This window comes from Myotis yumanensis, unplaced genomic scaffold, assembly GCF_028538775.1.
Source record: "Myotis yumanensis isolate MYYU_CA2020_CCGP unplaced genomic scaffold, mMyoYum1.0.hap1 SCAF_14, whole genome shotgun sequence".
Taxonomy (NCBI): Eukaryota; Metazoa; Chordata; class Mammalia; order Chiroptera; family Vespertilionidae; genus Myotis; species Myotis yumanensis.
In genome coordinates this window covers 58,219,532-58,242,627 of record NW_027223765.1, presented here as the reverse complement: position 1 = coordinate 58,242,627, position 23,096 = coordinate 58,219,532, and the positions used below count along the sequence as shown (strand labels likewise).

Genomic DNA, 23,096 nt, shown 5'->3' with positions numbered 1-23,096 from the left:
GTCCTGAAGGGAAACTCCGCTGAAGCTTTAGATTCAATTACCCACTGGGCTTTTCCTGAGCAGACAAATATCCCACAATTCTCCAAACACCGTTCCCTGGCTCCTTCCATCCTTACTTGTCGATTTCCAAATCAGCACACTGACTCTCCGGAAAAGACAAAATTCCAAATTTTAAACAAGGAAAATAAAGTACTTCCTTACCTTGAACCAGGCACTTCTTATACGAGTTAAATTCATTAGCATGACTCCCGAATTAACTCCCGCGGAGCCATAAAAAGGGTGCTGAGCAAAGCGGCTGTACCAGCCGATCTTGGGGATTTCATGCTCAGGGGCCATGGCTGCAAGCTGGGTGGAGTTAAACTGCCGCAGGAGCTTCCAGATGTCGTCGACGGGTCTCAGAAAGAGAACGTCAGTGTCCACGTAGAGGAGCGAGTCCACATCCTTTAAAATCACCTTGTGTGTGACAGGGAAGGGGAGGAGGGGGAAAACAAGTCAGGGACAAAGGAAGTGGCCTGATTTCAATAATGCCACCGATTTTCATCAATTAAGGTTGAGTTTTAGAAAGGGTACCACTCTCAGCTCCCATACCTCCATCTCCTTTGACTTGAATGGTAAGTATCAAACAAGGGGTAAAGACTCAAAGGAAGATCTCGATCTAGATTGGTCCCATTTCAGGGCCCAGGATTCTACTTGGTAAAGGCTGAACTTCCAAAGGAATGAAAACATCAGCAAATTACTGTGGCTCTGTCTTCTTCCCTTCTCCCATAAGGCCATCTGTTTTTCTCTTCTTGGAACAGTTAGGTCTGGCATTACACAACTTGAAGTGGACAGTCTCAAAACCAGCTCACGCCATGCTTTGGAGTAAATATTCTGCCTCCGGATCCATTTGTTTCTAGTGTTGATGGGTATGGCTCTGCATCTTTTTGAAATATATTTTGAGCCAAGATTTAGACTTGGGAACAGGCAAACTTTTTCTCTAAAGGGCCAGAGAGTAAATATTTTAGGCTCTTTTGAACCCATGCAACTCTGCCATTGCAGCACGAAAGCATCCATCGACAATATATAAACAAATGAGTATGGCTGTATTCTAACAAAACCTTATTATTTATTCTAATAACACATTATATGAAATTTGAATTTCATATAATTTCCAAATCTTACAAAATCTTCTTTTGAATTTTCAACATGGGAAATGTAAAAGCCACTCTTGGCTCATAGGCTATGATTTGTTACCCTCTGTTGCAGGTCATTCAAGCAAAACACTTAGTAAATGAGTTCTCCTTTGCTAACTGCATATCTACCAGAGTTTGCACGGGGGCTCTAGACTACAAAGCTTTCATTAGTAACCGTGTAATCTGCCTTGCTTTGCCCTTGTTCCCCAAATTTAGTAGATTAAACCAAAGAAGGATTTGAATCCTTCTGGATCCCTGGCCCAACATCATCCTAACACCATCACAGCCCTTGTTATAGATAGAATGCCTGTGTCTTTCCAAAATTCATATATTAAAGCCCCAACACCGCCCCCTCCATGTGATGGACCTTGGAGATGGGACGTGGGCAGTCATTAGGATTAGATGAGGTGAGGAGGGCAAAGCCCTTATGACTGGATCGTGACCTTTTAAGAGACAACAGAGATCTAACTGCTCCAAGAAAAAAAACTAAGAGAGAAAGATAAGCGGCCTTAATGGAGGTTGGAAAAAACCGAGCCACAATAATCTGCTGCTGTTTTCATTCCTTTGAAAGTTCAACCCTTACCAGAGAGCGTGTCCTCTCTCTTCACCATGTGACAACACAAGAGGAAGGCAGCCTTCTGTAAGCAAAACAGGGGGCTCTCCAGAACCCAGCCATGCTGGCACCAGACTTCAGGCTTCCAGGCTCCTGAACCCTGAAAAAAAATAAGTTTTGCTAATTAAGCCACCAGTCTGTACTATGAAGAGCTGTTTGTTATGACGGCTGATAAAGGCAACCCTTCATTGGGATCCCCAATATGTAATCCCGAGGAGCAGGTGCAGATGACATGCCACAGAGGCTTCATTCTTGAATAATTTAAAAGCTCACTTGATTAGCCACCAGATTTATCTTTCTCATCGACTAGAGGAATAGATTTTACAAACTAATAAAATGAAAAATAATCATCATCTATCATTTCGTAAAAGATTATGTTGACATCCATTTTAATAATTCACAATTAGGATAAATGCTTTAATTGAGGACACAAACTTAAAAAACACACCAGCCTTTCTTTTTCCTCTATTTTTCCAAGGAAAGGGAACCACCTTGCCATGGAGGAGCATTAGCCTGCTGACTATTTTAAAGCACAACTACAGAGTGCTGTCGAGGAAAGGCGGGCTCTACACAAGTACTAGTAAACTCATGTTATAATACTAATTCGGTGTCACATGTAAATACAATTATGAGGTCTTGCATGTGCAAGACCCATCCCAAGGACTCAACATGCTGCCAATTTATTTTATTGAAAAGGAACAATAAAGCACAGAAAAGTCCTCTATTTAAATTCATGTGTCAAAAATGCTAATGACTGCTGGATTTTGGCTAATAAATTATAGAAAGATAAAGTCACTTCCTAGAATGTGTTTAAGGAAATAAGAGACTGCATGGTGTTCCAGTGAAAAAGCTAATTTAGAAACTGAATCAGAGAGAAAACTATTCCCACTCATGTGAGCTAGTATATATTTGTCATCATGACTGATTAGCCAGTAAGTTCTGAATAAAAATATATAACATTGATGTTTTAATCAATTAAGGGTTGTGCAGACATCTGCTCCAAAAATTTAAAGTCAATGGGATTGATTAATTTAATTTTTCTTGGCCTTACATTATTTTTTAAAAATATATTTTATTGTTTTTTTACTGAGAGGATGGGAGAGAGATAGAGAGTTAGAAACATTGATGAGAGAGAAACATTGATCAGCTGCCTCCTGCACACGCCCTACTGGGGATGTACCCGCAACCAAGGTACATGCCCTTGACTGGAATCGAACCCAGGACCCTTCAGTCCACAGGCCGACGCTCTATCCACTGAGCCAAACCGGTCAGGGCGGCCTTACATTATTGTTGTTGTTATTATTATTACTTTCTTCAATAAAATAAATTTGTTGCCATCCCTCTTTAAAACAAAAAAGAAAACAGACACACTTGAAGAAGGTCTTGAAAAGGAAAACTACAAGTTCTGCAGGATTCCATCATGAAGCTACAGGCAATACCTTTAATCAACAGAGAAAAACACAAGTTGCCCCAGACTGTATAATATCAGAACAGTCTTAGTGTACAATTTTATCCCACCAATATCCTATTCTGTGACATGCAGATTGCTCTTCTTTTTTACTATTATAAAAAACAGCAAAATGAGTGTCTTTTTAGGAAAATTTTTAATCACATAGTGTGGCATAAGTATATTAAAGTAAATTTCCTGACAAGTTATTCTTCTTTGTCCTCTGTTACCAGGTCCCCTCCACAGAGGTAGCCAATGTTATTGAATTGCTCAGAGTTGTGCCAGAGACCTTTTGTGCATCCTATGTAAGTGTAGTATGAAAACTATCCCCTCGACCAGGAGTTGTCTGGGAGTTTGACCAGGGGGCGGGGCTGGCCAAGGGAAGGGAGGGAGGCCCCATCTGGTAGCTGACAGCCGCTAAGGACCCTACCAGTACATGAATTTTGTGCACTGGGCCTCTAGTATAAGAATAAATAGCTAGGCATATACAATTCCTCTTTTATGCTACAAATGATAGCATACATGATATTGTCATCTCATTTGTTTTATTTTTAAAATATATTTTTATTGATTTCAGAGAGGAAGGGAGAGATAGAAACATCAATGATGAGAGAGAATCATTGACTGGCTGCTTCCTGCACACCCCACATTGGGATGGAGCCCCCAACCTGGGCATGTACCCTGATCAGGAATCTAACTGTGACCTCCTAGTGCATAGGTTGATGCTCAACCACTGAGCCACACTGGCTGGGCTCATTTGTTTTATTTTTTAAAAATAAAAAAAAATAAATGTAGTAGGACTTTTAATATCAGCAAATAAAAATTTCATTTATTATTTTTTATTCCTGTACAGTATTCCATTGTGTGGATCTACCAAAATTTATCTAGTTATCTACTGTAGAACACTTAGGTGTTTCTCAAGCTTTTTTATTACAATGTCACAATGAAAAACCTCATATTAATTCATTTCAAACACATATGAGTGTATCTTTAGGATAAATTCATTAAAATGTAATTCCTTAGTCAAAGAATACATGCATTTTTACATTTTCAAAAAAATTTTTTTATTGTAAAAAACATTACATATGTCCTCTCTCCCCATTGTCCTCTCCCAGCCTGCCCTCACCCCCCGCCCCAGCCCCAGCCGTCACACCCCCCATTGTCTGTGTCCATTGGTTATGCTTATATGCACACAAGTACATATAAGCATTGATCTCTTATCTCTCCCCGATCCCCCATCATGCTCACCCTCCCCTACCTTCCTTCTGAGGTTTGACAGTCTGTTCAATGAATCTGTGTTTCTGGATCTGTTTTTGTTCATCAGTTTATGTTGTTCATTACAGTCCACAAATGAGTGGGATCATGTGATACTTATCTTTTTCTGACTGTCTTATTTCGCTTAGCATAATGCCTCCAGGTCCATCCATGCTGTTGCAAATGGTAACAGCTCTTTCTGTTTTACAGCAGCATAGTATTCCATTGTGTAGATATAACCACAGCTTTGTAATCCACTGATGGGCACTGAGGCTGTTTCCAAATCTTCGCTATTGTAAATTGTGCTGCTGTGAACATAGGGATGCATATGTTTTTTTCTGATTGGTGTTTCTGTTTTTTTGGGATATATTTCTAGGAGTGGGATCAAATGGGAGTTCCATTGTTAATTTTTTGAGGAAACTCCATACTGTTCTCCACAGTGGCTGCACCAGTCTGCATTCCCACCAGCAGTGCACGAGGGTTCCTTTTTCTCCACATCCTCACCAGTAGTTGTCATTTGTTGATTTGTTGCTGATAGCCATTCTGATAAGTGTGGGATGGTACCTCATTGTGGCCTTGATTTGCATCTCTCAGATGATTAATGACTTTGAGCATGTTTTCATATGTCTCTTGGCCTTCCATATGTCCAGTTTCGAAAAGTATCTATTTTGGTCCTCTGCCCATTTTTTTATTGGATTATTTATCTTCCTTTTGTTAAGTTGTATGAGTTCCCTATAAATTTTGGAGACTAGCCAAAACCGGTTTGGCTCGGTGGATAGAGCGTCGGCCTGTGGACTGAAGGGTCCCAGGTTCGATTCCGGTCAAGGGCATATATCTTAGTTGCGGGCACATCCCCAGTGGGAGGTGTGCAAGGAGGCAGCTGGTCGATGTTTCTCTCTCATCGATGTTTCTAACTCTCTATCCCTCTCCCTTTCTCTCTGTAGAAAGTCAATAAAAATATATTTTAAAAAAAATTTTGGAGACTAAACCCTTATCATATGTCACATTGGCAAATATGTTCTCCCATGCAGTGGGTTTTCTTGTTTTGTTGATGGTTTCTTTTGCTGTGAAAAATTTTTTATTTTGATTTAGTCCCATTTGTTTTTTTCTCCTTAGTTTTCATTGTCGTAGGAGATGTGTCAGTCAACATATTGCTATGAGCTATAGCTAATATTTTGCTGCTTATGTGTTCTTCTAAGATTTGTATGGTTTCCCATTTTATGTTGAAGTCTTTTATCCATTTTGAGTTTTTTTGTGTGTATGGTATAGGTTGGTGGTCTAGTTTCATATTTTGGTATGGATCTGTCCAATTTTCCCAACACCATTTATTGAAGAGGCTGTCTTGACTCCATTATATGCTCTTGTCTCCTTTGTCAGATATCAATTGAGCATACTGGTTTGGGTTGATTTTTGGGTTCTCTGTTCTGTTCCATTGGTCTATATGTCTGTTCTTGCGCCAGTACCATGCTGTTTTGAGAACAGTGGCTTTGTATAATAACCTGATGTCTGGTATTGTGATCCCTCCAACATTGTTATTTTTTCTCAAGATTGCTGTGGCAATTCCAGGTGTTGTTTTTTTTTAATTCCATATAAATTTTTGGAGAGTTTGTTCAAGATTTGTGAAATATGCTGTTGGTATTTTAATGGGGATTGCATTGAATCTATAGATTGCTTTGGGTAGTATGGAAATTTTTATGATGTTGATTCTACCAATCCATGAACATGATATATTCTTCCACTTGTTTATATCTTCCTCTATCTCTTTTTTCAAAGTCCTGCAATTTTCCAAGGACAGCTCTTTTACCTCCTTAGTTAAGTTTATTCCTAGGTATCTTAATTTTTTTGTTGCAATGGTAAATGGGATTATTTTTTAGTTTCTCTTTCTGTAAGTTCATTGTTGGTATATAAAAAATGCCATATATTTCTGGGTGTTAATTTTGTATCCTGCTACATCACTGAATTCATTTATTAAATTTAGTAGATTTTTTTATGGAGTCTTTAGGGTTTTCTATGTACAATACCATGTCATCAGTGAATAAGGACAGTTTTACTTCTTCTTTTCCAATTCGGATGCCTTTTATTTCTTCTTGCCTAATTGTTATGGCTAGCACTTCCAGTACTATGTCGAACAGGAGTGGTGAAAGTGGGCATCCCTGTCTTGTTCCTGTTCTTAGGGGAAATGGTTTTAGATTTTGCCAATTGAGTATGATGTTGGCTGTAGATTTGTCATATAAGGCTTTAATTATATTGAGGTATGATCTTTCTATTCCTACTTTGGTGAGAGTTTTTATCAAGAAAAGGTGTTGGATTTTATTCAATGTTTTTTCTGCATTGATTGATATGATTAGTGATTTTTGTCTCTCAATTTTTATGTGATGTATCAGATTTATTGATTTGTGGATATTGTACACCCCTTACATCCCCAGAATAAATCCCACTTAGTCATAGTGTATGATCTTCCTGATGTACTGCTGGATCTGATTTACTAGAATTTTGTTGAGAATTTTAGCATCTATATTCATCAGGGGTAATGGCCTGTAATTCTCTTTCTTTCAGTGATTTTATCTGGTTTTGGCATCAGGGTGATGCTAGCTTCATAGAAGGAGCTTGGAAGTGTGCCTTCCTCTTGAATTTTTTTGAATAGTCTGAGGAAGGGCAGTTTTATTCTTTGAATGTTTGGTAAAACTCCCCTTTGAAGCTGTCTGGACCAGGGCTTTTGTTTGCTGGAAGTTTTTTGATTACTGCTTCAATTTCCTCCATAGTTAACTGCCTATTCAGATTTTTTTTTTCTTCCTGATTGAGTTTTAGAAAATTGTATTTTTCTAGAAATGTGTCATTTCTTTTTTTCTTTTTTTAAAATATATTTTATTGATTTTTGACAGAGAGGAAGGGAGAGAGATAGAGAGTTAGAAACATCGATGAGAGAGAAACATCGATCAGCTGCCTCCTGCACATCTCCTACTGGGGATATGCCTGCAACCTAGGTACATGCCCTTGACCGGAATCGAACCTGGGACCTTTCAGTCCGTAAGCCGACGCTCTATTCACTGAGCCAAACTGGTTTCGGCAGAAATGTGTCATTTCATCTTGGTTGTCCAGTTTGTTAGAATAGAGTTATTCATAGTATTTTTTTTTTTACAATCCTTTGTATTTCTGTCAGGTCTGTTGTTACTTCACCTCTTTCGTTTCTGATTTTGTTTATTTGGATCCTCTCTCTTTGCTTCTTGGCGAGCCTGGCTAGAGGTTCATCAATCTTGTGTATCCTTTCAAAGAACCAGCTCTTGGTTTTATTGATCTTTTGTATTTTTGTTTTTGTTGTTTTTGTCTCTATGTCATGTATTTCCTCTCTGATCTTTATTATATCCTTCCTTCTGCTTACTCTGGGCTTTTCTTGTTGCTCTCTTTATAATTCCTTAGGTTGTAGGATTAGATAATTTATTATCAGTTTTTCTTGTTTTTGGGGGGTAAGCCTGTAGTGCTGTGAACGTCCCTCTCAGGACTGCTTTCACTGTGTCCCATAGATTTTTTTTAATTTAATTTAATTTTATTTTTTATTTTATTTTTTTCGCTAAAAGTATTACAAAGGGTATTACATAAGTGTCCTTTCCGCCTCCCCCCCCCCCCGCCCTTAACAAGCCCTTGCCCTCCCTTACCCCCCAGTGTCTTATGTCCATTAGTTATGGTTATATGGATGCATACAAGTCCTTCGGTTGATCTCTTACTCCCCTCCCTCCAGTCCCCCAACCCTCCCTAGTCTTCCCACTGCAGTCCGACAATCAGTTTGAGGCAGCTCTGCCTCTGTATCTATTATTGTTCAAAAGTTTGTAATGGTCTTAATTATCCATGAAGGAGTGAGATCATGTGGTATTTTTCCTTCATTGACTGGTTTGTTTCACTTAGCATAATGCTCTCCAGTTCCATCCATGCTGTTGCAAATGGTAAGAATTCCTTCTTTTTAACAGCAGCATAGTATTCCATCGTGTAGATGTACCAAAGTTTTCTAATCCATTCATCTACTGATGGGCACTTAGGCTGTTTCCAGATCTTAGCTATGGTGAATTGTGCTGCTATGAACATCGGGGTGCATATATCCTTTCTGATTGGTGTTTCTGGTTTCTTGGGATATATTCCTAGAAGTGGGATCACAGGGTCAAATGGGAGTTCCATTTCCAATTTTTTGAGGAACCTCCATACTGCCTTCCATAGTGGCTGCACCAGTCTGCATTCCCACCAGCAGTGCACAAGTGTTCCTTTTTCTCCACAACCTCTCCAGCACTTGTCGTTTGTTGATTTGTTGATGATGGCCATTCTGACAGGTGTGAGATGGTACCTCATTGTTGTTTTGATTTGCATCTCTCGGATGATTAGTGACTTTGAGCATGTTTTCATATGTCTCTTGGCTTTCTGAATGTCCTCTTTTGAAAGGTGTCTATTTAGATCCTTTGCCCATTTTTTGATTGGATTGTTTATCTTCTTTTTGTTAAGTTGTATGAGTTCCCTATAAATTTTGGAGATTAAGCCCTTATCAGATATGACGTTGGAAAATATGTTTTCCCACGAGGTGGGTTTTCTTGTTGTTTTGTTGATGGTTTCTTTTGCTGTGCAGAAGCTTTTTATTTTGATGTAGTCCCATTTGTTCAGTTTCTCTTTAGTTTCAACTGCCCTAAGAGCTGTATCAGTGAAGAAATCGTTTTGGCATATGTCTGAGATTTTGTTGCCTTTGTATTCTTCTAGAATTTTTATGGTTTCCTGTCGTACATTTAAGTCCTTTATCCATTTTGAGTTTATTCTTGTGTATGGTGTAAGTTGGTGGTCTAGTTTCATTTTCTTGCATATATCTGTCCAATTTTCCCAACACCATTTATTGAAGAGACTACCTTGGCTCCATTGTATGTTCATGCCTCCTTTGTCAAAAATTAATTGAGCATATTGGTTCGGGCTAATTTCTGGACTCTCTATTCTATTCCACTGATCTATATGTCTGTTCTTGTGCCAGTACCAGGCAGTTTTGAGAACAGTGGCTTTGTAATACAGCTTGATATCTGGCATTGAGATCCCACCTACTTTGTTCTTTCTCAGGATCGCTGCAGCTATTCAGGGTCTTTTTTTATTCCAGATGAATTTTTGGAGAGTTCGTTCTAGATCTTTGGAGAAGGCCATTGGTATTTTAATGGGAAATGCGTTGAATTTATAGATTGCTTTGGGTAGTATGGACATTTTAATGATGTTGATTCTACCAATCCAAGAACATGGTATGTTCTTCCATCTGTTTATGTCTTCCTCTATCTCTTTTTTCAACGTCCTGTAGTTTTCTGAGTAGAGGTCTTTAACCTCTTTAGTTAAGTTTATTCCTAGGTATCTTAAATTTTTTGGTGCGATGGTAAATGGGATTGTTTTTCTAATCTCTCTTTCTGAAAGTTCACTATTGGTGTAAAGAAATGCCTCAGATTTCTTGGGGTTAATTTTGTATCCTGCTACATTGCCAAATTCATGTATTCGGTCTAGCAGCTTTTTGATGGAGTCTCTAGGGTTTTGTATGTATAATATCATGTCATCTGCAAATAAGGACAGTTTTACTTCCTCTTTTCCAATTTGGATGCCTTTTATTTCTTCTTCTTGCCTAATTGCAATGGCTAATACTTCCAGTACTATGTTGAACAGGAGTGGTGAGAGTGGGCATCCCTGTCTTGTTCCTGTTCTTAGGGGAAATGGTGTTAGTTTTTGTCCATTGAGTATGATGTTGGCTGTGGGCCTGTCATATATGGCTTTTATTATGTTGAGGTATGATCCTTCTATTCCCACCTTGCTGAGAGTTTTTATCAAAAATGGGTTTTGGATTTTGTCGAATGCTTTTTCTGCATCAATTGATATGACCATGTGGTTTTTTTCTTTCAATTTGTTTATGTGATGTATCACGTTTATTGATTTACGGATGTTGTACCATCCTTGCATCCCTGGGATAAATCCTACTTGGTCATGGTGTATGATCCTTCTGATGTACTGCTGGATCCGATTTGCTAAGATTTTGTTGAGGATTTTGGCATCTATGTTCATGAGGGATATTGGCCTGTAATTCTCTTTCATTGTGTTGTCTTTACCTGGTTTTGGTATTAGGGTGATGCTAGCTTCATAGAATGTGTTTGGAAGTGTTCCTTCCTCTTGAACTTTTTGTAGTAATCTGAGGAGGATAGATTTTAGTTCTTCCTTGAAAGTTTGGTAAAACTCCCCTGAGAAGCCGTCTGGTCCTGGGCTTTTGTTTGCTGGAAGCTTTTTGATAACTGCTTCAATTTCTTCCATAGTTATTGGCCTATTGAGATTTTTAGATTCTTCCTGATTGAGTTTTGGAATGTTGTATTTTTCTAGGAATTTGTCGATTTCCTCCAGGTTGTCTAGTTTGTTGGAGTACAGTTGCCCGTAGTATTGTTTAACAATCATTTGTATTTCTGTGGGGTCTGTTGTTATTTCACCTCTATCATTTCTGATTTGGTTTATTTGGGACCTCTCTCTTTGCTTCTTGGTGAGCCTGGCTAGGGGTTTGTCAATCTTGTTTATCCTTTCAAAGAACCAGCTCTTGGTTTCATTGATTTTCTGTATTGTTTTTTTGGTCTCTATTTCATTGATTTCTGCTCTAATCTTTATTATCTCCTTCCTTCTGCTCACTCTGGGGTTTTCTTGTTGCTCTCTTTCTAATTCTTTGAGTTGTAGAGTTAGATGATTAACTACCATTTTTTCTTGTTTTTTGAGATAGGCCTGTAGAGCTATAAACTTCCCTCTCATGACTGTTTTTATTGTGTCCCAGAGGTTTTGGATTGTTGTGTTTTCATTGTCATTAGTTTCCAGGATGTTCTTAATTTCTTCTTTGATGTCATTGGTAACCCAATCAATATTTAATAACATGCTATTCAGCTTCCAAGTGTTTGAGTATTTTGGGTTGTTTTTATTGTAGCTTATTTCTAACATTATGCCATCGTGGTCTGAGAAGATGCTTTTTATGATTTCAATCTTCTTGAATTTGTGGAGACTTTGCTTGTGACCCACTATGTGGTCTATTTTTGAATATGTCCCATGAGCACCTGAGAGGAATGTATATTCCGCAGCTTTGGGGTGAAGTGTTCTGAAGATGTCAATTAAGTCCATCTGATCTAGTGAGTCATTTAGGATTGCTGTTTCTTTGCTGAATTTTTGTCTAGCGGATTTATCCAGTGATGTCAGTGGTGTATTAAAGTCCCCTACTATGATTGTATTGTTGTCGATCTCTCCCCTGATATCTTCCAGAAGTTTTCTTATGTATGTGGGTGCTCCTGCATTGGGTGCATATATGTTTACCAGGGTTATATCTTCTTGTCGTATTGATCCCTTTAGTATTATGAAGTGGCCTTCCTTATCTCTGGTTATGGCCTTCACTTTGAGATGTATTTTGTCTGATATAAGTATTGCTACCCCAGCTTTCTTTTCCTTTCCATTTGCGTGAAAGATATTTTTCCATCCCTTCACTTTCAGTCTGTGTGAGTCCCTTCTAATGAGGTGGGTCTCTTGTAGACAGCAGATATATGGGTCATGTTTTTTTATCCATTCAGCCACTCGATGTCTTTTGGTTGGAGCATTTAGTCCATTTACATTTAAAGTTATTATTGAAAGGTACTTGTTTGTAGCCATTTCTTTTTTGTGTGTGTGGCTGTTTTCTTTCTGAGCTTGATATTTCTTCTTTTTACACCAGTCCCTTTAGCATTTCTTGCATGGCTGGCTTGGTGGTGATAAACTCCCTTAGCCCTTTTTTGTCTGTGAAGCTTCTTATTTCCCCTTCAATTTTGAATGATAGCCTTGCTGGATAGAGTATTCTTGGATTCAGTCCTTTGCTTTGCATCACTTTGTAGATTTCCGTCCATTCTTTTCTGGCCTGATGTGTTTCTGTTGAGAAATCATTTGATAATCTAATGGGAGATCCCTTGTATGTTACTTTCCGTCTCTCTCTTGCAGCCTATAAGATTCTCTCTTTATCCTGAACATTTGCCATAGTAATTATGATGTGTCTTGGTGTGGGTCTTTTCGGGTTCACCTTGTTTGGGACTCTCTGGGCTTGTGTGACTTTTTTCTTCCCCACCTCAGGGAAGTTTTCTGATATTATTTCTTCGAATAGGTTTTCTAATCCATGTTCATCTTTCTGTTGTTCTGGCACCCCTATTATTCGTATGTTGTTTCGTTTCATGTTGTCCCAAAGCTCCCTTAGGCTCTCCTCCTGTCTTTTAATTTTTTTCTCCATTTGCAGTACAGTTTGAGTGTGTTTTGCTTCCTTGTCTTCTAACTCACTAATTCGGTCCTCCGCTTCTCCCAGTCTACTGTTGATACTTTCAATGGTGTTTTTTATTGCAGCTATGTCGCTCTTCATTTCTTCTTGGGACTTACTTAAGTTGTTGATTTTTTCATCTGTTTCTTCTAGCTTCTTGCATAAGTAGTTGATTTTTTCATCTGTTTCTTCTTGCTTCTTGAACATCCGGTGCATGTACTCTAGGAACCTTATTCTGAATTCTTTTTCCGTCATGTTGCATATCTCTGTCTCACTTAGCTGCTTTTCTGGCAAGTCCTCCTTTTCTTTCCTTTGGGGGTTTCTTTGTCTACCCATGTTTGATCTCACTGACATGACTAGTTGTTGAGTCATTCAGTGGCTGGACCCTGGGTGGCAGTGGCTGCTCCCTGGGTGGCAGTGGCTCCTCGGGCTGTGGTTGCTCCTTGGGCGGCTGTGGTAGCAGCGGCTCCTCTGTTGATAGCAGAGCCTCTGGTGGGTGCTGTTCACAGCTGTGGTGGCTCTTCTGGCTGGTGGAGGGAGGCTTCACACACAGCAACTGTTCCCCAGGCAGAGCATGTGGTGATCAGGAGGCCACTGTTGCTTGAATCTTTTCCACCTCCTAGAAGCTTTCTGCCGTCCTTGGCCTGTGGGCCCTTCGTCTTGAAAGCCAGCAAAGGTGAGTCACGTCCTCCTCACATCAAATCACTCTGTCCCATAGATTTTTTTAACCACCTTAAATATAATAATATTACATGCAATACACATTAATATTTAAAAAATGATTTTAAGTATAATAATATTACCAAAACTGTACTAACATAGTAGTATATCACAAAAATTGTAGAAAATATTAAAAATTTGCAAATAACATGATTACTTCTATTATATTCTAAATATTTTTTTCCCTCTGGCTCTATTTTTGTTCATCAGTTTATGTTGTTCGTTATATTCCACAAATGAGTGAGATCATGTGATATTTACCTTTCTCCAAATGGCTTATTTCACTTAGCATGATGTTTTCCAGGTCCATCCATGCTGTTGCAAATGGTAAGAGTTCTTTCTTTTTACAGCAGCGTAGTATTCCATTGTGTAGATGTACCACAGTTTTCTAATCCAATTATCTGCTGATGGGCACTTAGACTGTTTCCAAATCTTAGCTATGGTGAATTGTGCTGCTATGAACATAGGGGTGCATATATCCTTTCTGATTGGTGTTTCTGATTTTTTTGGATATATTCCTAGAAGTGGGATTATTGATTCATAAAGCACTTTCATTTTTAATTTTTGAGGAAGCTCCATACTGTTCTCTACAGTGACCACAGCAGTCTGCGTTCCCCCCAGCAGTACATGACAGTTCCTTTTTCTCCTCATCCTCACCAGCACTTGTTATTTGTTGATGATAGCCATTCTGAGAAGTGTGAGGTGGTACCTCATTGTTGTTTTGATTTGCATCTCTCAGATGATTAGTGACTTTGAGCATGTTTTCATATGTCTCTCGGCCTTCTTCATGTCCTCTTTTGAAAAGTGTATATTTAGATCCTTTACCATTTTTTGATTGGATTGTTTATCTTCCTTTTTTTAAGTTGTATGAGTTCCCTGTAAATTTGGAGATTAAACCCTTATCAAAGATAACATTGGCGAATATGTTCTCCCATACAGTGGGCTTTCTTGTTGTTTTGTTGATGGTTTCTTTTGCTGTGCAGAAGCTTTTTATTTTGATGTAGTCCCATTTGTTTATTTTCTCCTTTTTTCCATTGCCCTAGGAGCTATATTGGTAAAGACATTGCTACGACATATGTCTGATATTTTGCTGGCTATGGGTTCTTCTAATATTTTTATGGTTTGAGGACTTACATTTAAGTCTTTTATACATTTTGAATTTATTCTTGTGTATGGTGTAAATTGGTAGTCTAGTTTCATCTTTTTGCATGTATCTGTCCAATTTTCTGAACACCATTTATTAAAGAGACTGTGTTGACTCCATTGTATGTTCTTGCCTCCTTTGTCAAATATTAATTGAGCATAATGGCATGGGTCGATTTCTGGGGTCTCTGTTCTGTTCCATTAATCTATATGCCTGTTCTTGTGCCAGTACCAGGCAGATTTGAGAACTGTGGCTTTGTAATATAGCTTGATATCGGGTATTGTGATCCCTCCAACTTTGTTCTTCTTTCTCAGGATAGCTGCAGCTATTCGGGGTCTTCTTTTATTCCAGATCAATTTTTGGAGAGTTTGTTCTAGGTCTGTGAAATATTCCGCTGCTATCTTAATTGGGATTGCATTGAATCTATAGATTGATTTGTGTAGTATGAACATTTTAATGATGTTGATTCTATCAATCCATGAACATGGTATATTCTTCCATTTATTTATGTCTTTCTCTATCTCTTTTTTTAATGTCCTGTAGTTTTCTGAGTATAGGTCTTTTACCTCCTTAGTTAAGTTTATTCCTAGGTATCTTAATTTTTTTGTTGCAATGGTAAATTTGATTGTTTGTTTAGTTTCTTTTCTGTGAGTTCATTATCTACACTAATAAAAGACAAACATGCAAATTGACTGTACCTTCACTATGCCTTAAGCCATGCCCACCAGCCAATCAGAGTGACTATATGCAAATTAACCCAACCAAGATGGCGGCCAGCAGCCATGGAGCTGGAGCAAGCAGGAGGCTTGGTTGCTGCAATGATGGAGGAAGCCAAGCCTCACGCCTGCTGTGGAGGCTCTGAGCTCCATTCAAAGCAACAAAGTTTCAATTATAGGAGGTAAATAAATCCCAGAATAAAAAAAATAAAAAAAGGAGACGCTGGCAGCTTCCGTCACCAGGGGGCTTGGCCAGCCTGAAAACGGCCCTCACCCAGACTGGCCAGGCACCCCAGTGGGGACCCCCCACCTTAAAGAGAGTGTGGCCAGCCTGAAAACAGCCATCAGCCCCTCATCCAGGCTGGCCAAACCTCCATGGGATGAGGGTCCTCACTGGGGGGAGCTTGACCAGCCTGCAAACAGCCATCAGCCCCTCACCCAGGCTGGCCAGGCACCCCAGTGGGGACCCCCACCCTGAAAGGGGTGTGACCAGCTGCAAACACCCATCAGCCCCTCAACCAGGCTGGCCAGGCACCCCAGTGGGGACCCCTACCCTGATCCAGGACACCCTTCAGGGCAAACCAGCCAGCCCCCACCCATGCACCAGGCCTCTATCCTATATAATAAAAGGGTAATATGCAAACTGACCCTAACAGCAGAATGACTGGGAATGACTGGTCACGATGACACACACTGACCATCAGGGGGCAGATGCTCAATGCAGGAGCTGCCCCCTGGTGGTCAGTGCGCTCCCACATGGGGAGCTCTGCTCAGCCACAAGCCAGGCTGATGGCTGCTGGTATAGCGGTGGTGGTGGGAGCCTCTCCCACCTCCTCAGCAGCACTAAAAATGTCCAACTGCAGCTTAGGCCTGCTCCCCACTGGCAAGTGGACATCCCCTAAGGGTTGCTGGGCTTCCAGAGGGATGTCTGACTGCCAGCTTGGGCCCAATCCCCCAGGAAGCGGGCCTAAGCCAGCAGGTGGACATCCTCTGTGGGGTCCCAGACTGCAAGAGGGCATAGGCCGGGCTAAGGGACCCCCCCACCCCTGCCCTGAGTGCACAAATTTTTGTACACCGGGCCTCTAGTCTATTTATATAAAAGCCTAAGTGACTGAATGACCTAACACCCAAACAACCAGTTGACAGGTTGCTATGACACATACTGACCACCAGGGGGCAGATGTTCAATGCAGGAGCTGCCCCCTGGTGGTCAGTGTGCTCCCACAGTGGGAGTGCTCCTCAGCTGACCAACCCATCCCGGTGGCCCACCAATCCAGCAGCAGCCATTCACTCCCTCAGTAGTCCTTCAGGTCCAATCGCTGGAGAACGGGCCACACACCGACAGACTGGTGCCACCAACATGATCCCGACAGTGCTGCTGGCCACCTGGAAGTTGGCCTTGGGCACTGTGGTCACTTCCCCTCCCTAGACGCTCTGCAAGGAAGAAACAATATAAAAGTGGCCGCCAGGTGGCTCCCAACAACTGGTGTGAATGTCAGTGGGACAGATCTGGACCCACCGCCCACCTCGAGGGCTGGTCAGGTCCTGGCCCCCCTCCTCTCCCCTTGGGACAGGCACCAGACACAGGGCTCATGGCTGGCGAGCACCACTGTGGTGGCTCAAGCCTCTCCTGATTGGAACTGATTCGGAGCAAGCCCGCAGCATGCACAGTGGGGCCGGGATGAGCAGGAACAGCAGGCAGGAGTGGCAGGTGGCGTTGGATTGCAGGTTTTGGCCCGATCCCTGCAGGCCACCCCGAGGAACCCCACCTGTGCATAAATTTGTGCACTGGGCTCTATAACAGGCAACTTGTGCTTCTTAATCCCTTTTGCCTTTTTCACTCCTTCTTGAAGTCCCCTCCCAGATGGCAGTTTGTTCTCTATAAATCTGTTTCTGTTTGTTTTGGCTTTTAGATTACACATATAAGTGAAATTATATGATATTTGTCTTTGTCTGACTTATTTCTCTTACCATAAGACCTTCTAATCTAGGTCCATCCATGTTGTTGCAAATGACAAGATTTCATTCTTTTATAAGGCTGAATAATATTCCATTGTATATATCTACCACTTCTTCTTTACCCATTCATTATAAGTAGACACTTAGGCTGCTTCCATATCCTGTCTGATGTAAATATGCTACAATAAACATAGGGGTGCATATATCTTTTTGAATTAGTGTTTTGGATTTCTTTGGATAAATACCCAGAAGTGGAATTCCTGGGTCACATGGGAGATCTATTTTAAAATATATTTCTTTTTATTGATTTCAGAGAAGAAGGGAGAGGGAGAGAGAAATAGACACATCAATGATGAAAGAGAATAATTGATTGGCTGCCTCCTACATACCCCATACTGGGGATTGTGCCCACAACCTGGGTATGTGCCATGACTTGGAATTGAACCATAACCTCCTGGATCATAGGTTGATGCTCAACCACTAAGTCACACTGGCCAGGCTAATAAATCTATTTTTAATTTTTGAGGAACCTTCATAGTAGCTGCACCAATTTATAATCCCACCAACCATGCATGAGACTCCCCTTTCTCCACAACCCTGTCAGCACTTGTTTGTTGATTTATCTTTTTAAAGATTTCTAATTGACTTTTAGAGAAAGAAACATTAATGTGAGAGTGAAACACTGATTGGCTGTCTTCTGCATGCCTCCCACCAGGGATTGAGCCTGCAATCTGGGTATGTGCCTTGACCAGTAATGGAGTTGACAACCTTTTAGTGCATGGGACGATGCCTGAACAATTGGGCCACACTAGCCATGGTCTGTTGATTTATTGATGATCGACAGGTCTCATTGTGAAGGTTGTTTTTGTTTGTTTGTTTGTTTTTGCATTTCCATGATGATTAGTAACGTTGAGCATCTTTTCAGATGTCTATCAGCCATCTGTATGTCCTCTTTAAAGACATACAGGTTCTCTGCCCATTTTTTAATTGGATTGTTTGAGATTATTTGGCATTGAGTTGCAGAAGTTTCTTATATATTTGGATAGTAACCCTTTATGGGATCTATCAATGGCAAATATCTTCTCCCATTCAGTGGGCTCTTCTTTGGTTTTGCAGTGCAAAAACTTCTTAGTTTGATGAAGTCCCAATTGTTTACTTTTTTCTGTGTGTGTCCCTTGTCTGAGGAGATATATCCAAAAATATTGCTATGAGTTATGTCAAAGTGTTTACTGCCTATGTTTTTTTCTAGTTGTTTTATGGTTTCAGTTTTACATTTATTTTTTTAAATCCTCATCCGAGGATATGTTTTTCATTGATTGTAGAGAGAGAGGAAGGGTGAGGGAGAGAGAGAGACATTGACATGAGAGAGAAACACTGATTGGCTACCTCCCGGACATGCCCTGACTGGGGATCAAACCCGTAACCTGGGTATGTGTCCTGACTGAGAATTGAACCTGTGATCCTTTGGTGTACAGGATGGTGCTCTAACCAAATGAGCCACACCAGCCAGGGCTACATTTATGTTTTTAATCCATTTTGATTTTTTTTGTATATGTTGTAAGAAAGTGGTCTAGATTCATTTTTGCATGCATCTGTCTAGTTATTCCAACACCATTTATTGAATAGATTGTCTTTACCTCATTGTATATTATTGCCTCCTTTGTCATAGATTGACCATATAGGCACAGGTTTATTTCTAGGCTCTCTACTTTGTTTTATTGATCTACCTATCTGTTTTTATGCCAGTATCATGCTGTTTTGAGTAGTATAACCTAGTAGTATAGTTTGATATCAGGTAGTGTGAACCCTTCAACTTCATTCTTTCTTAAGATTGCTATGGCTATTTGGGTCTTTGTCATTCCATATAAATTTTAGGATTATTTCTTCTAGTTCTATGAAAAATGCCATTGGTATTTTGATAGAAATTGCATTGAATTTGTAGATGGCTTTGGGTAGTATGAGTATTTTAAAGATGTTAATTCTTCCTATCCATGAGCACAGTATATCCTTCCATTTATTTGTCTTCTTCAATGTCTTACAGTTTTGTAAGTCTTTTACTTCCTTATTTAAATTTATTCCTAGGTATTTTATTCTTTTTGATGCAATTGCAAATATGATTATTTTTAAATTTCTCTGTTAGTTTGTTATTCTATATCAGGGGTCCTCAAACTTTTTAAACAGGGGGCCAGTTCACTGTCCCTCAGACCGTTGGAGGGCCGGACTATAGTTTAAAAAAAATATGAACAAATTCCTGTGCACACTGCACATATCTTATTTTGAAGTAAAAAAACAAAATGGGAACAAATACAATATTTGTATTTGCATGTGGCCTGCGGGCCGTAGTTTGAGGACCCCTGTTCTATATAATAAAACCCTATTATGCAAATCAACCGGATGGTGGAACGACCAGTCACTATGATGAGCACTGACCACTAGGAGGCAGATGCTCAAACAGAAGCTGCCCCCTGGTGGTCAGTGCACTCCCACAGGGGGAGCGCTGCTCAGCCAGAAGCCAGGCTCACGGCTGGCAAGCACAGTAGCAGTGGCAAGAGTCTCTCCTGCCTCCACTACAGGCAGGCAGTAAGGAGCGAGGGGTCCTGGACTGCAAGAGAGATGTCTGACTGCTGGTTTAGGCCCGATCCTCCCAGTGTCGATCTGACCATCAAACCTCAGAAGGAAGGAAGGGGAGGGTGGGGGGAGGGGGAGAGATCAACCAAAGGACTTGTATGCATGCATATAAGCATAACCAATGTACACAGACACTAGAGGGGTGAAGGCCCCGGGGATTGGGCCTAAGCCGGCAGGCAGACATCCCCTGAGGGGTCCTGGACTGTGAGAGGGCACAGACTGGGCTGAGGGACCCCCCTCCAGGGCACAATTTTTGTGCTCAGAGCCTCTAGTTGATGTATAAAAATGCAATCAATTTTTTGATATTAATGTTGTATTCTGCTACTTTACTGAATTTATTTATTAATTCTAATAGGGTTTTTTTGGTGGACTCTAGGATTTTCTATATGTAGTATCATGTCATCTGCAAATAACAACAGTGTTACTTCTTTCTTTCTAATTTGGATGCTTTTTTTTTTCTTGTCTGATTGCTGTGGCTTGGACTCTAATACTATGTTGACTAGAACTGGTGAAGGGGGATATCCGTGTCTGATTCCTCATTTTAAAGAAGCAAACTGAACCTGACTGCCACTGTACCAGGCTTGGGACACTTTGGTTAGTGCTACAACATCAGCTGAGGACAGCTGCCACTAGTGCTGGGCCTGTGCTGCTAAGTTGGAACCACACTATAGGCCAAGATTGGCCACCACTTATGCTGGGTTTACAGCCACTTGATGGAAGTTAAAATGCAAGTTGAGACTGTTTGCCACATATGTTGGGTTTGAGGATGTTTGGCAGGAGTTACAATGTACACAAGGCCAGCTGCTGCTTGTGTGGGGTTGGTGGACCTTTGAAAGGCTATAGAATAAGTCAAGGTAACCTCCACTTGTATTGGGTTTGTGGTCCTTTTGATACCATTGTAATAATCTGATTATTATTAACAGGAAAGAAGTAAAGGGAGCCTAGATAATATAGGCATGCCACTTACACAGCTTTGCTAATTTAACACTCTCCACATCTGTTCCCCATTGATCGATGGGGGAAAGGGACTGGACAAAGGCAGTTTGGATGCATGCCCAATAAGGTCTGGGTGATGTGGGAAGATGTTTTTCTGTCAGTCACACCTGGAAGTGAGTCAGTGGCCACTGCACGAGTGTGAAACCTGAATATATAAACTTCTAGACAAAAGGAGTTGGTTCTCTTGGCTCTTGGCTCTCTTGGCTGGCTCACTTGCTGTTTGCATCTGACTCTTGTTGCAGGGGGCACACTACCCTACATTTGCCCATGTGGCCCACGGCCATGTGGACTCCACACAATGGACAAATAGACTTTAGTAGCCCAATGCTCAGCCGGCCCGGCTGCAACATGGAACAGAGGCTCTGATGCTGGCTTTGTGCATGGCTCTGCTGAGCCACAGCTACCTTCTTTTCAGGACTGGGTTAAGGAGCATGGGACTTTGACCCAGAGAATGTAATTCCATACACATAAAGCCTTTGACCACATCTCATTCTCCTGTGCGAAGCTTAGAACATTCATTTTCTAAAGCTATTGTAAGAACTCTGCTCCCATGAGCTACAGAGAAGTTTGATTCTCGGGTAACAATTTGCAGGAGTCTGCAGCACCAGTTGAGGCAGCCATGCCTGTGAGGAGCTTCGGGAAGAGCTAAGCCAGGTGAGTGATTGGGTGGAATGGAGTCTCAGAGGACCATCAGGTGGGACACAGGCTGTCAGGTAAATGACAACACAGATCTGAAGCTGCCTGCACACTGGCTGGGTGGAAAGAGAGTGCAACTAGGGGACAATGGCATCTGTCAGCCATTCCCTCCCTGGAGAGAGCTGCTCTGACCCCTGTCCTTCCAGTCCTTGCCATTCAAGAGCAGTGTCGATCTGACCATCAAACCTCAGAGGGAAGGCAGGGGAGGGTGGGAGAAGGGGGAGAGATCAACCAAAGGAATTGTATGCATGCACATAAGAATAACCAATGGACACAGACACTAGGGGGGTGAGGGCATGAGCGGGGGTGGGGGGAAAAGAGGGAGATTAGGACACATAGGTAATACCTTAATCAATAAAGAAAAAAAAGAGCAGTGTGTCTCATGTCCCACGGCCCTTTGTCTCTCTGGGACACAATTCTCAGTGATGTTCACAGCCAAATATTAGAGGACTCCTTTTCCCAGCGCTAGTGCCCAGGGCTCAGGGGACCAATCTGGGGCTAGGACCTCTTGCTCCTCACAGGGGTCTCCATAGTTGAGATGTCCCTCCATTTTCTTCATCTCCACACCTACGCATGGGACCCTCCCAGGCCATGTCTCCGTCCCTCTCGCCTGCCTTGAAGTGGCTTCTTCTTTATGTCCTTAGTTACAGGAATTCTGTTCAGCAATTCGTATGTGGGTCTCAGTGATGGTTTTCTATAATTTAGTTATAATTTGGATGTGATCAAGGGAGGAGGCCATCTCAGAGTTCACGTATTCCACCACCTTTACTAGAAGTAGGCATGATCAGTTACTAACGGACTCTCCAATCTGTTTCTTCTCTCTGGAGGATGGGAGGAAGTTCCAAGCCTCTAATCATGGCTTGGTTTTTCTAGTGACCAGTTCCTACCCAGGAGTACACCAAAGCTGTCTTATTAGAACAAAGAGCACTCCTATCATCTAGGAAATTCTAAGGGATTTGGGAGCTCTGTGTCAGATGCCCCAATCACACCATTACTCAAGAAATGACAAGAGTCTTAGGAGCTCTGTGTCAGGAACTGGGGGCAGGGACCAAATATGTTTTTTGTTATGTCACACATGCCTTATCTTTTGACTGCCTACTCTTGATGAAGAGCACTTAGCTCCCTTTCACACAAAGTCCCAATCCCACCACACTTCTCATACACATGCTTTTCACCTCCCAGTACAAAGATACAAGCTACTGTTCAGGCCAATATGCAATGTTTTCTAATGATGACCATGTAAACACCATTTCCAATTAAGCCATGGAGTGAATAAAGATACTTTCCCTTTATGTACAACTCTGTTTTCCTTGGAATTTACAATAGTCTTTTTTGCTGTTGTTAGTTTGCTTAGTGTTCCATGTTTATGAAAATGCCCTTCACAGCCTCCTGGTTTGCTCCCATCAGGATGCCATGCAGCTGTCCCCGATCCTTCCACATGTCTCTGGTATGGGGTCCCTCCTTCCT

General features: G+C 41.1%; 1 protein-coding gene across 1 annotated transcript in view; it reads right to left on the bottom strand.

Moving 5' to 3' along the window:
* GXYLT2 (glucoside xylosyltransferase 2) overlaps positions 1-23,096 on the bottom strand; it is a 170,142-nt gene that overhangs the window by 65,689 nt on the left and 81,357 nt on the right. Inside the window, exon 4 of the mRNA XM_070433587.1 lies at positions 202-453. Within this exon, the coding sequence (XP_070289688.1) occupies positions 202-453 (252 nt within the window). The remainder of the gene's footprint in view (positions 1-201; positions 454-23,096) is intronic.